Raw genomic sequence first — 13,250 nt, 5'->3', positions numbered from 1 at the left:
CACGAAGATGAGGATGAAGACCTTTAAGATGATCCACTTACACTTAATGAATAGTAAATAATTTTCTCTTTCTTATGATTTTCTTAATTTTATTTTCTCTAGCTTACTGTATTGTAAGAATACAGGATGCAATACACACGACAGAAAATATGTGTTAATCAACTGTTTATGTTATCAGTAAGGCTTACAGTCAAAAGTAGGCTATTAGTAGTTAAGTTTTGGGGTGTCAAAAGTTATACATGAATTTTCAGCTGTGGAGGGAGGCTGGTAACCCTAACTCCCACACTGTTCAAGGGTCAACTGTATTTGCTAAATAAATGAAGTTGAAAAAGTTCTAAGTTACTAGTTATTACACTGACATAGGGAACCTTCTGTTTATATCTAATAATTCCCACCTGGTGAGAGAAATCGGAAAATCTAAAATGTGATTACTCATTTGTTTTCTCAAGAATTACTTCCTGAATATCTTGAGTGTGCCAAACCCTAGCAATCAAACACACACCTTTCTGATTCTGGAGCAGGTGCTTCTCGCTTTCGGACATGGTTCTGAATTGATGCGAGTGCTTCTGGTGAATACTGGGCAGCGTTGCTCTCCATGTATTTCAAAACATACTCGTCTGTATCAAGGATGATGAACCGGTGACCAAACACTGGAGAGAAGGTAGCAACACACTTAGCTTGGTGATGTTCTCTCATGCAATCAGGCGTAAAATAGTATTAACCCTCAATGATAAATTCACAGGTATGCATTTATGACAGAAACTAATGAGCTTTCTTTAAATGACATACTAATATGCAGTTGTTTGCGCAGTATTTACAAAACTTATTGTCGACATCTGTAGCCAACAAATGCAATCAACTTAGAGTTTAATTGATTAGGAAGGCGATTAACACATTATACCATATATACAAGGATAGTAGCTTTATCTCAGTTGCAATACAATCTAATTGCCTCTTATAAGGGTTAAATGAATTAAATTCCAATTAAGAACTCATTCAGGCAGCCAGTAGGAAATTCTGGACTGTGTTTAGACCTACCCTCAATCACAGCACCAATGAAGAAGTCACTGGGGCCATAGTAGATAGGGTTGTCCACTGTAGAGTATGGTTTAACAACTTTAGTCCTGCCAAGGTACTTGCCCCCAATGATACCAGAATTGCGAACAGGAGGCTCAAAGATACTGATCATGTCGGTAGCTAGAAAGTAAGAGAAGACAAATTTGCGGTCTTTGTCTTCTGGGATGGGGGATTCCTACAAAGGTGAAGAAAAGAGGATATTATGAAGGTTCATGGTCTATGCAGATGTGCAAACTTAAATGCCTATAGGGGCCAGGTATAGGATATAAATGAAGCAGTCTGGGTTCTTACAATATAAACAAACCATCTACGGGGAAACTCTGGTGCCTCTGGGAAGAACATGCCTCATCTAAGGGAGGCTTCCCAAGGGAGGCCGCACCAACTCAACTCAATTGTTGCCTTGTGAGAATGTAGGCCCAATGTTGCTAGATCTTTCAGTTTTTCAAAAGATAAAAATGTGGATTATTATTTTAAACCTCTGATTTTAAAGTACTGACTCCAACTCTTTTAAAGCACCATGAAGCCCAAACACAGTATACTAGAACATATATTTGGGCTACATTCTGACCACAGGCTGCTAGTTGAGACCTGTTGGCTGACATTATGTTCAACTTCATGAACACTAAGATGATTATGCAAGGTTTTATTTTTTAAGCAAATCAGTTTATATACATAATGTAAAAAATAAAATTCAAAAAGAAGGGATAAGAGTAATATAAAATCAAAGAATTGAAAGTGATTCTGAGAAACTACCTTGTAGACAAGACTTTTTATAAATCAAATTGCAGAGTGATCACACAACCCCTAAGGAAGAAATTCCAGTCCCAACAAACCTTAATACAGATTTGCTTATTCCTGACTAAAATCTGCTCATATTGTAACTGTAGCACATCTTCTCATTAAGACCATGGGATTGTTTGTGTAATAATTCCTCATCTATTAAAGAAGTCATTAGATTTTTCTCTTAGTGAAATAATTTTCTCATATCATTCCTTCATCTAATAGTCTCCAAATCATTTGGATTGTACACCCATGTAATAAAAATATAAATGTTAAATAAACCACCACAATATAGTTAATAAAAATCAAATCATATCACTCCTCTGCTCTCAAACCTTCAAAGAATTTCTATCACACTTAGAATAAAACACAAACTCCTAAGCAGGGGCATACCAGCGGGTTGGAGGGGACAATGGTAATGGTTTACTATGGCAGGAAAGAGTACTATAAAACTTAAAAAAAATTATTGTCTTTATTGGGAATGAGGTTTACATTTATAGAAAAGCGTAAATATTACAGAGAATTCTCACTCCCCTCACCAAGGTTCTCCTAATGTTAACATCCTATATAGCCATTAGTACAATTATCTGAACCAGGAAAATAACAATAGTACAATATTAGTAAATAAACTATGGTCCTTATTCAAATTTCACCTGTTTCTCACAAATGCTCTTTTTGTTTCAGGATCCCATCCAGGATGCCACATTGCATTTAGTTATTTCTCTTTAGTCTCCTCCAATATGTGATAGATAGTTCCTCAATCTGCCCTTCTCTTTCATGACTTTGATGCTTTTGAAGACTACTCATCAATTATTTTCTTGAATGTTCCTCAGGCATCTCATTTTTGCATTTTTGGCAAAAGTATCCCAGAAAAGATATCATGTCTTTGGTGTATACCAGGGAGTTTATGATGTCAATATATCTTATTATGGATAACACTGACCTTGATCACTTGGTTAAGGTTTCTGCTGGATTTCTTCCCTTAAAGTTACCATATTTCCCTTTGCAATTACAAAACATCTTGGGGGAGATGTTTTGAGATTATGGGAATCCTGTTTCTCCTCAAAGGTTTTCCCACTAATTTTAGCAGCCATTGCTGGATCTTATCTGCAACCGTGATTACAGCAGTGTGTGCCTAATGATAATTTTTCTACTTCCCACTTTTCTTTTACATTAATTAACTGAAATTCTACTGTATGGAGGAGCCATCCCTTTGGGGATGAGTATCACTGATGTTGTTTAGAATTACAGGCACATGATAATAAGAAGAAACAGACCAATTTTTAGTTGATTTTATTTTTAAATTCTCTGCAGCTTGTTATCTATACTTTCTTGTTACCTGGACTGCTCCCATCAGCCTATTCCTCTGGCCTCGTTATACCACTGGTTGCAGAGCCCTGACTGGCCCCCGACCTGTCATTCCACCTTTTTGCCCTCCATTCACTGCACACTGTCTCGGTCTTACATGAAGCTCTCTCAGATATTCCCCTGGCTGGCTCCCTCAGCTATTCGTTTGGTTTCTGCTCTGCTACGACCTCCTCAGAGAGGCTTTCCCCATTCTGCTGATATAAATGAGCCCCTTCCCCATCATTCTCTGTCTCATTTTATTTTTTACAGCACATGTTACTACCTATCCTTATACGATGTATTTATTTGACTAGAATGTCAACTAGAATGTAAGCTCCATGAGAGCAAATATTTGTCTATCTTGTTCTCCACTGTACCTTTGGTATCTAGAACCATATCTAGCCCAGAGTAGTCCTTCAATATTTGTTGAATGAATTAATAATTAAACATATGTTCTTCTATATAAATATAGTTTGTGCATTAAAAGGCACATATAAAAATATCAGAGGCTATAAAATAAATGCACTCATAGTAAACAAAATAAACAGAGGCTGTAATATTTTCTTAACAAACACCACAGATGGTACTGTCTTGCGTATCTCTTAGAAGACATTCAGCTGCTTTGAAGATCACGGTTCAAATCATGTTTCTTATGTTCTTCCAAAGCTTTGCCAAGTTTCTCAGCCAGCACTCCACTCTCAGTCCCAGAGAGTTTACCAGCATATTTTTACTTAGGCACCAATAGTCTACTAGGATTTAGTATATGTTATTTTCCCAGAACACATCCAGTGTCTTTGTCTGACCTCCATGGGATTTAATTAATTTGTCTCTGATCATTTCTGTAGCATACTCCTTTCTTTTTGAATGTCCATATATTTTCTTTTGAAGTCCCCACCTCACTCGTAAACCTTTTCCCCTTATTGTCAAGCACCCTTTCTTCCTCAAGAACTTTTGTGATGAGTCTAATGAATACATTCTCTATTTCACCAAATAGGTCAGGGGAAAACATCTGAAAATTACCATGACCAGAATATCACTTCTTTTTTCCTGCCCACATAAAGATATCCACTATTTCTTTACTAATAGTTCTGTTGGCTTTCTTTTAAAATTTTTTACTGTGAGCAGTAACACAGAGAGAAAACTGCAAAAAAAAACCCCAAAACAATAATAAAAATATCAAAATGCACAGCCGAAAGAATTTTAATAAAGTGAACACCCATATAACCACCATCCAGGTTGAGAAACAGAACGCTGACAGAACCTCCCAATCAATATTCTATCCTTCCCCCACCAAACAGGCCATTGCCTTGAATTGTATGGTTTTCTTTAGTTTTGCTACAAAGCAGACATCCATAAAGTTTTGTCTGCTTTTTAATCTTCATACAAATGAAATTACATAATATGTGTGCATTCTTTTGTGTCTGGATTTTTACATTCAAAATTATGTTTATGTGATTTAGCCATGTTGTTATTAGTAGCTGTAGTTCATTAATTTTCATTGAACAGAAATCAAATTATGACACAAATATACCATAACTTATCCAGTCTCTTGTAGGTAGACATTTAGGTCTATTTTTGCTATTATGAATTATGCTATTATAAACATTCTTATCTTTTGGTGTACATATATTGCACCCTTAGCACAATCTAGTAAATATATTATGCCAAACTGTTTTACAAAGTGGGTATACTCTCTTAGTAAAGAGTATGAGAGTTCCTATGGTTCCATATTCTCATCAACATATTAATGATTCTGATGGGTGGGTAGAGGCAACTCACTATGATTGTAATCTGCATTTCTTTAGTTACTAATGAAGCTAAGCAACTTCTCATATGTACATATTTTTAAAGACAGAGTCTCTGTTGCCCGGGCTGAAGTGCAGTGGCAGGATCATAGCTCACTGCAGCTTTGAACTCCTAGGTTCAAGTGATCCTCCCACTTTAGTGTCCCAGGTAGCTGGGACTATAGGCACATGCCACCAACCCCAATTAACTTATTTTTTTTATCTTTGTAGCGATAGGGTCCCATTATGTTACCCAGGCTGCCTTCAAGCGATCTTCCTGCCTCGGCCTCCCAAAGTGCTGGGAAAACAGGTGTGAGTCACTGCACCTGGCCCTTCTTATATGTTTAGTTGCCTCTTGGATATCCTCTTTTGTGAAATGCCTGTTCAAGTTTCTTGCTCATTTTTCTTAATGATTTCAGAGTGTTCTTTATATATTCTGAATATAAGGTCTTGGTTGATTTCTGTATGAAACATCTGCTCCCACTTGAAGCTTGCCTTTTTTTTACACTCTTAATGGTGTTTTTTGGAAGAACAGAAATTCTTCATCTTAATATAATCAAATTTATCCATTTTATTTAATTAATTTATTTATTTATTTATTTAGGAGACAGAGCCTCGCTCTGTCACCCAGGCTGAAGTGAAGTGGCTCAGTCTCAGCTCACTGCAACCTCCGCCCCCCAGACTCAAGTGATTCTCCTGCCTCAGCCTCCCAAGTAGCTGGGACTACAGGCATGCACTATCATGCCCAGCTAATTTTTTGTATTTTTAGTAGGGTCAGGGTTTCACCATGTTGGCCATCCTAGTCTCAAACTCCTGAGCTGGGGCAATCTGCCCACCTTGGTCTCCCAAAGTGCTGGGATTACAGGCATGAACCACTGCGCCCAGCCATTTATCCATTTTTAAAACATGACTGTTTTTTTGTATCCGACTAAATAAATCTTTCCCTACTATAATGTTAAGATTATTTATTGCTAAGAAGTTTTATTGTTTTACCTTTCACATTTAGATTTTCAATCTACCTAGACTTGATCTCCACTTTTGGAGTGAGATGGAGGTCAAATTTTCTTCTTTTTTGTTACATGAATATCTAATTGTTTGATATCACTGATTAGAAACATCTTCCTTTCCCAGCCCCTCTGCAGTGCTGTATTTGTCATATGTCTTTTCCTGGGCTGTCTTATCTGTTCCATTGGTTTGTCTATCCTTGCACCAATAACATGTTATTTTAATTACTGTGACTTTTAATACAGAGTGATATTTTTGTGAGCAAAATCCACTAATCTTGCTCTTCTCCAACAGTATCTTGGCTATTCCTGGTGCTTTGCCTCTCCACTTATAGAATCAATTTGTCTGTAAAAATAAAAACATTTTTGGATTTTTTGACTGTAATTACTTTTAAACCATAGATCAATTTGGGGAAAATATTTTTATAATACTGAATTTTCTAGCCAATGAACATGGTATATCCCTTCATTTATTTAGGTCTTCTTAATTTTCTCTCAATAATATTTTAGGTGTTACATATTTTTTGTATGTAACATATCTTTTGTATGTAACACCTAAAAGATATGTAACACCTAAAGTGTTTTTGTATGTAACACCTAAAAGATATGTAACACTTAGGTGTTACACATGTAACCTAGGTGTTACATATGTAACCTAGGTGTTACATATCTTTTGTATGTAAAAGATGTTACATATCTTTTGTATGTAAAAGATATTACATATCTCTTGTATGTAAAAGATATTACATATCTCTTGTACGATAAAGATACATCTTTTAGGTGTTACATATATTTTGTATGTAACACCTAAAATATTATACCAAGGAATTTAATTTATACCTAGGAATTTAATATTTTTGATGCTATAGTAAATGGTATTTTTTAACTTTATGTTTTCTTTGTTGCTATTTGTATATTGACTTCCCTAATGTAGAAGATAGATTCTTTATTTTCTATATATACAATTGTTCATTTTGGATAATGACAATTTTATTTTTTCCTCTTCAATCCATATACTTGTTTATTCGCTTCCTGTTTCACTGTTCCAGCTAGGACTTCCAGAACAGAACAATGTGGACCAGAAGGGGTGATAGCAGTCTTGCCTTGTTCCTAATCTCAGAAAGTACCCTTTCGACATTTCATCACTAAGTAAGTCGTTTGCAGTAGACTTTTCATACATAACCTTTAACAGATTAAGGAAACTCTCTTTTATTCTTTTTTTTTATTAAAAGTTTTGTTTTCTTTCATTTTTACTTTTTTAAACTATTATTTCAGGTTCAGGGGTATATGTGAGTTTTATTTTTAAATCATATTAGATTGATTTTAGCAAATGCTTTTCAAAATCTAACTTTTCTCTTTTATTCTGTTAATGTGATGATTTTTCAAAACTGAAATAAGACTTTTTTGGCTTATTTCTCATTCTTTGCTGAAATTCTCAATCTTATTCTTTATCTCCTTAAACATGGTAAACAAACGTTTAAAAAAATTTTTTTTAATTTTATTATTTATTTATTTATTTTATTTTATTTTTAGATGGAGTCTTGCTCTGTCGCCCAGGCTGGAGTACAGCGGTGCAATCTTGGCTCACTGCAACCTCCGCCTCCCGGGTTCAAGTGATTCTTGTATCTCAGCCTCCTGAGTACCTGGGATTACAGGTGCATGCCACCATGCCTGGCTAATTTTTGTATTTTTCTAGTAGACGCAGGGTTTCAGCATGTTGGCCAGGCTGGTCTCAAAATTCCTGACCTCAAGTGATCCGCCCTCCTTGGCCTCCCAAAGTGTTGGGATTACAGGTGTGAGCCACTGCTCCTGGCTTAAGTTTAAGTTTCATAGTGCCACTACCTGAAATCCCTATAAGTATATTCTATTGTCTCTTATTTCTGGTCACTTTTCTTTATGTTATCTTGTCTTGTTTCTGAACATTGTATTATTAATATTGTTTTTGTGAGTGCCACACATTGTATTTTTAAAATTGTAGAAATAAATTGAAGCTGAAAATGATGTCATCTGCAGAGAATTTGTTTGCTTCTGACAGTCACCTGGGGTTATTATAATCCAGGATCACCTTAATCTGATTTGTAAAACTGAGACAATCAGGGACTATGATAATTCAAAGCCAGACAATAGTCTCTTCAAAGATTAGCTACAGACAGACTTAAGCACAGAGGGTTTACCAGGAGCTTCTGCCTTTGACAGGCCCTAAATAGATTCCAATGTTTGTCCTCACAGGTGGGTCTTCTGGAATCAGCAAATACGCCTAGCGGAAAAATGAACCCAAATGTCAGGTTCACTTCTGTGGTTCTCAGTGTTCCCCTGGTTCTTGCTCTATGATTCTTCACATCTTGCTATTTGTTCCACACCTTCAAGTGCTAACACACATACACATACACATACACATACGCATACACATACACACAAACACACACCTCAGCAAGAGTGCTGATCCAAATTATTTGGTCTATCATTGCTAGAAATAGAAGCCCTCTGTAAATGCTTTAACTTTTTGTGATATATCATGTTTGACCAGGTTACTTGTGAGTACAGAAGGCTGCAATCAAAAGAAATTTATCTTTTCTCCTCATTTAGCAATATCTAACACTATTCATAGCCATTTTTGTAATCAACTTTGTATTAATTTTTCCAGGTTTTTCATTATCAAAGGTAAGCTTACAATTTTGCAGTTTATAAACTCATAGGAGTTCCTTTCCCTTTTCTAATCCTAAGTATTATACTGGTTCTTCATCAAAAGAATACTGGGTTGAAAGCCAGAAGGCTGAGTTCTAGTCCTACCCCTGTCTAAGCAGCACTGGACCCGGGACAAGACAAATAGCCTTTCTGTTTCTTAAGTTTTGAAACATAAAATGGGTACAATATTGTATTGCCTTACTCATGGATAATGTATGCAGAAATAAATTCTTTTGCCTACTGAATGAAGGCAAAAGTTAATGAGTACCTACAAAGTCTAGAAAGACATGATTCCTGCCCTTAAGGAGTTATAGTTACCATATAATAATTCAACAAGCCGCTTGAATTTTAACAGTAACTGAAAGAATCTAGTACTACAAAACCTTTATTGGTCAGAATTCTTATGGAGAGTGTTCTAGTTGGCCTACATTTTGCTGTTTTGTTGTTTTCTTAAAAAAATTTTGTTTTTAGCCAGAACTCTCTTTTTATTTCAAGCTTTGTGCAATCGTTTTCTAAAATCTATTATTCAGCTGTCTTTAGCTTAGTTTTTATCTTTTCAAATACATGCATATAGTTTGAAAAGTCACCTGACACCTCCTACCGCCAGCTCCTAATTCCTATTCCCAGATATAACTTATTTCAACTTCCGCTATTTATGTCCATATTTCTAATAAAATGGTTAGGTTCCTATTCTACATTTTTTTTCCATTTTAAAGACCTTATACTTTGAATTTCTATCAGTAACTTCTCTCATACAATTCTGCTAATTAATGGGATATGCAGAATTTGAGTGTATGTCTATTTCTAACTCCATGCTCTTAACTATTAGTCACATAACCTCTCAAGATATCAGGCAAGATATCACAGATAAACGCAAAACTTACTAAGACATGGTCCCTAACCTCAAGGAAATCACAGTATACCAAAAAGCCACACAGATACACACATGGTTTGAATATTAAGCAATTTCATAGTTACTTAATAAAAGAGGCAAAAGGTCTGTCAACATTTGAGGTGTAAGAGTGAGAGATTAATGATCTTAAGAAAGATTCTTGGGAGAGATAGGATTTGATCTAGGTCTTAGTTCAGGGACACCATACTTAATACTATCCAACCTCCCTGAAGGCTGGGTACTAGATACAATGGTTGGTTGAGTCAACACATAACTCTGACAGCTGTTAATCTACAGCTTACAGACAAAATAAACAATTGTACACAGTACTGAGATAGAAGAGAATCTTTAGTACATAAAAATTAGCCTCACCAGTACAGCCAAATAACGAAGCACCTTGTTATCATTCACCAGCATTTTAATAACATCTTTTTTTGGAGCTTTTGGAATGAGAGCAAAACAATTCTGAGCAGAATCTTCCACTAGTCCAAAACCGTTATAAGGAGGCAGCTCCTGGAGATATAGAGGAAGCAAGAAGTAAGGCAGATGCTACTTGTGTTAAGATTACATTAAAGGTAAATATAAGTTTAAAGAAAAAACTCTAGAAAATACTTATGCAAATATATTTTCTACATAAACAAATATAGTCAGAAAAAATAACATATCACTTATACCCTTCCTCTTTGTGGATTTTGCATCATGTTCACTGATCACAGAAGTAACTGATGATGCTCTAAAGTAACTCTCAGGGCTAGAGAGAAACTATTGCTGATGTCCACTGACCCCTTACTACAAAAGCAGGACCTAGTCCCACCCCAGTGAGGGTCCTGTGTAGCACACATTTTCTCTTGTATATACCTCCACAAAATCTTTTTATATATTATTTTCAGGCACTTTAACAAGTAAGTCCATACAGTCCCTAGTACCATCCATAACAGAGTATTTCTTTAACAACAAAGGACTATTAAATTTGTCCACGGCGTACTACTTGGAACACTGACCCCAAAATCACTTGCTGGGACTGTAGTTAATGTGATAATCATGGCTAGAATATGACTAGTGGATTTAGCAGATGGAAAATGACCTAATTTGCTTCAATTGCAAAACCACTACTCAGTGAATTTACAGGTTACTATGGACAGAGGAATCCTGAGCTGACGGCCTACATGCTAAGCATCTGAGTTTTCTCTGGAGGCTAGGCAGAAACTGCAAAGTGGTGGTATCTGAATTTGCTTTGCACTTGTACCAACAACACACAATGAGAGCATCCTGGCTGAGGGGCCAGTAGGGAGGTCACTGAGGGTTGAAGGATTTTGCAATAAGAAGGTAGCTATAAAGCCTCTGGGCCTTCTTCTCAAATTCCTATTGTATTTTAACAAACTTTACCTGTTTTTCCTGAATATACTCACTTCCCCTGCCTGGAATAAAGACCTTCCCTAAATATCAGTCCATATGCATGGTATCCTGGCATCTTGCTTCTCATACTTCAAGCTACTGCTTGGGTGGGTCCCGTTGTAAACTAGATGAACACTCATCTGACTATGGATATCATCACTCCTAGATACTCCTGCTCATATGATCCACTTACCAGAGTTTCTGTCTGGACATCTTCAACCAAGCTAGTAGTACATTTAGAACCCCAGAGTACCATAACCTTCAGATACTGCTTTCAGGGGCAGTCTCCATAGCAGATTAGCTCTCCTAGTTCTGGTTTCTTTCTTTTCCCTACCAGCAAGCCTCAAGATGGAGCCAGCCTGACAGAAAACACATCTGGCTATTGCATTTATGTTTACTTATTCCTGATCTAGCAGAGAAGCTTGACTTACAAGTGCCATACCTCTCGAATTGAATATATCCATTTCATATCCACTTCTATCCCTGCATTGGCTTGTCTCTAGCTTTATCCCTCTAGACTCTGCTACAAATTCCTATCCCTGGTTTCCATTTATGTTATTTAGGGTTAAAATGACTGAGGTATAATGACTAAAAAGCATTTGCTGATTGGTAATTGGCATTCTATTTATCTCTAACAAATTTCATGGACAGGTGGAATTTGTTTATTATAGAGCTATATATTATAGAGAAAGTATGGGAAAGAAACTGACCAAACACTATAATTAATGTGCCATACGTATAGATGTTTTATTATATAAAATTAGTTTTATTATACAAAGGGGCTGGGATAGAGCAAAATAACCAACCAAAATCTACAGTAGATCTTCAGTTCCCCTCTGCTCTTTATCCAGGGCTTCCCTCTCTTTTCTTTACTTCAAGATAGGTTAGGAGAAAAAAAAGATGATAGTAATAAGGATGGGGAACAGAGGTATTCTAAGACTCAAAAGCTTTCATTGGCTCAAAAGACAGATCAGGCCGGTGCGGTGGTTCATGCCTGTAATCCTAGCACTTTGGGAGGCCAAGGTGGGTGGATCACCTGAGGTAGGGAGTTCCAGACCAGCCTGGCCAACATGGTGAAACCCTGTCTGTACTGAAAATACAAAAATTAGCTGGGTGTGGTGGCACGACCTGTAGTCCCAGCTACTGGGGAGGCTGAGGCACAAGAATCGCTTGAACCTGGGAGGTGGACGTTGCAGTGAGCCAAGATTGCACCACTGCACTCCAGCCTAGGAGATAGAGCAAGACCCTGTCTAAAAAAAAAAAAAAAAAAAAAAAAAGGTCAAAGTCCCACCAAGAAAAAGGCATCACTATGTTGCAATCTCTCACTACTCTACCTCCTGGTTAGATAACCATCCTTATCTATAAACTGAAGTGGTAAAATAGTTTCCTTGATCAAAATCTAAATCTGTTCTCATGGTATTTTCCCCTGTGTACTGCATCAAATGCTGCCAAGAAACTTGGGGGCAGAGGGTTTATCATAATTCTTTTTCTTTTCACAATGCATATACACCAGGAGAGGGTTTATCATCATTCTTAATCAATGAACACATCACTGATAAAGAAATCTATCAGAGAAAAAACTGACAGCAAGAGGTACTATCACCCACACTTCCTTCCAGAAATTGTATTGCCTCTGGGAACTCACAGCATACTAAAATCCAAATCCTTCTTTGTAATCGTTTCTATAAAATATTATTTCTAAAAGTTTTGCCTAAGACATCACTTCCTTTTTGCAGAACACCTTCATAGCCAATTTTCTTCAGTCCAGTTCAAGAAACATATTATATACCTCCTATTTATTAGGCACTGTATTAGGTACTAGGAGAGAAAGATGAATAGGACATAGTCCTTGGCCTCAAGGGAGTTACAATCTAGTACAAAAGATTCACTAGCAGATAATTTAATATAATAGAGAAGTGCTAGTAGAGGGAGGCAGAGAATAGCCCAGGAATAGAGATGAAAGGCTTTTAGCCCTACATGGAGCTTTAGAAAAGACTTCTTGGGTAAGAAGCCTACGCTGGGTATTGGAGGATAAAAAAGAGCTGCGTGTAAGAACAACAGAAAAGTGGTTCAAGGAGGAAAAGCACAAGCAAAAGTTCCTGGGAGTAAAACAAGATGCTGTACTGGTAGAACCAGAGAACTCAGTACGACTGGAGGCCAACTGCAAGCAAGAGGAGCAGCCGCTGGAGGGGAAGGCAGGGCCCTGGCTGGAGGTACTCAATCATTCCATAATTTTATTCATGCCTTTCTTTTGAGGAGAAAGGGCCCAGTGATATTTTACACACA

The 13,250-nt window shown here is 36.7% G+C and overlaps 1 protein-coding gene across 4 annotated transcripts in view; it reads right to left on the bottom strand.

The window, feature by feature from the left end:
* EFHC1 (EF-hand domain containing 1) overlaps positions 1–13,250 on the bottom strand; it is a 71,257-nt gene that overhangs the window by 12,137 nt on the left and 45,870 nt on the right. For 3 of the 4 annotated variants that reach the window (XM_054557632.2, XM_009241953.4, XM_054557633.2), the window contains 3 exons: positions 9,942–10,082; positions 1,039–1,252; positions 503–650 (listed from right to left, as the gene is read on the bottom strand). In XM_054557632.2, the coding sequence (XP_054413607.2) occupies positions 503–650; positions 1,039–1,252; positions 9,942–10,082 (503 nt within the window). The remainder of the gene's footprint in view (positions 1–502; positions 651–1,038; positions 1,253–9,941; positions 10,083–13,250) is intronic. The other variant, XM_054557631.2, reaches the window with a different exon arrangement.

Source organism: Pongo abelii, chromosome 5, assembly GCF_028885655.2.
Source record: "Pongo abelii isolate AG06213 chromosome 5, NHGRI_mPonAbe1-v2.0_pri, whole genome shotgun sequence".
In the NCBI taxonomy this organism is placed as follows: domain Eukaryota; kingdom Metazoa; phylum Chordata; class Mammalia; order Primates; family Hominidae; genus Pongo; species Pongo abelii.
This window is presented reverse-complemented; position numbering and strand designations above follow the sequence as displayed.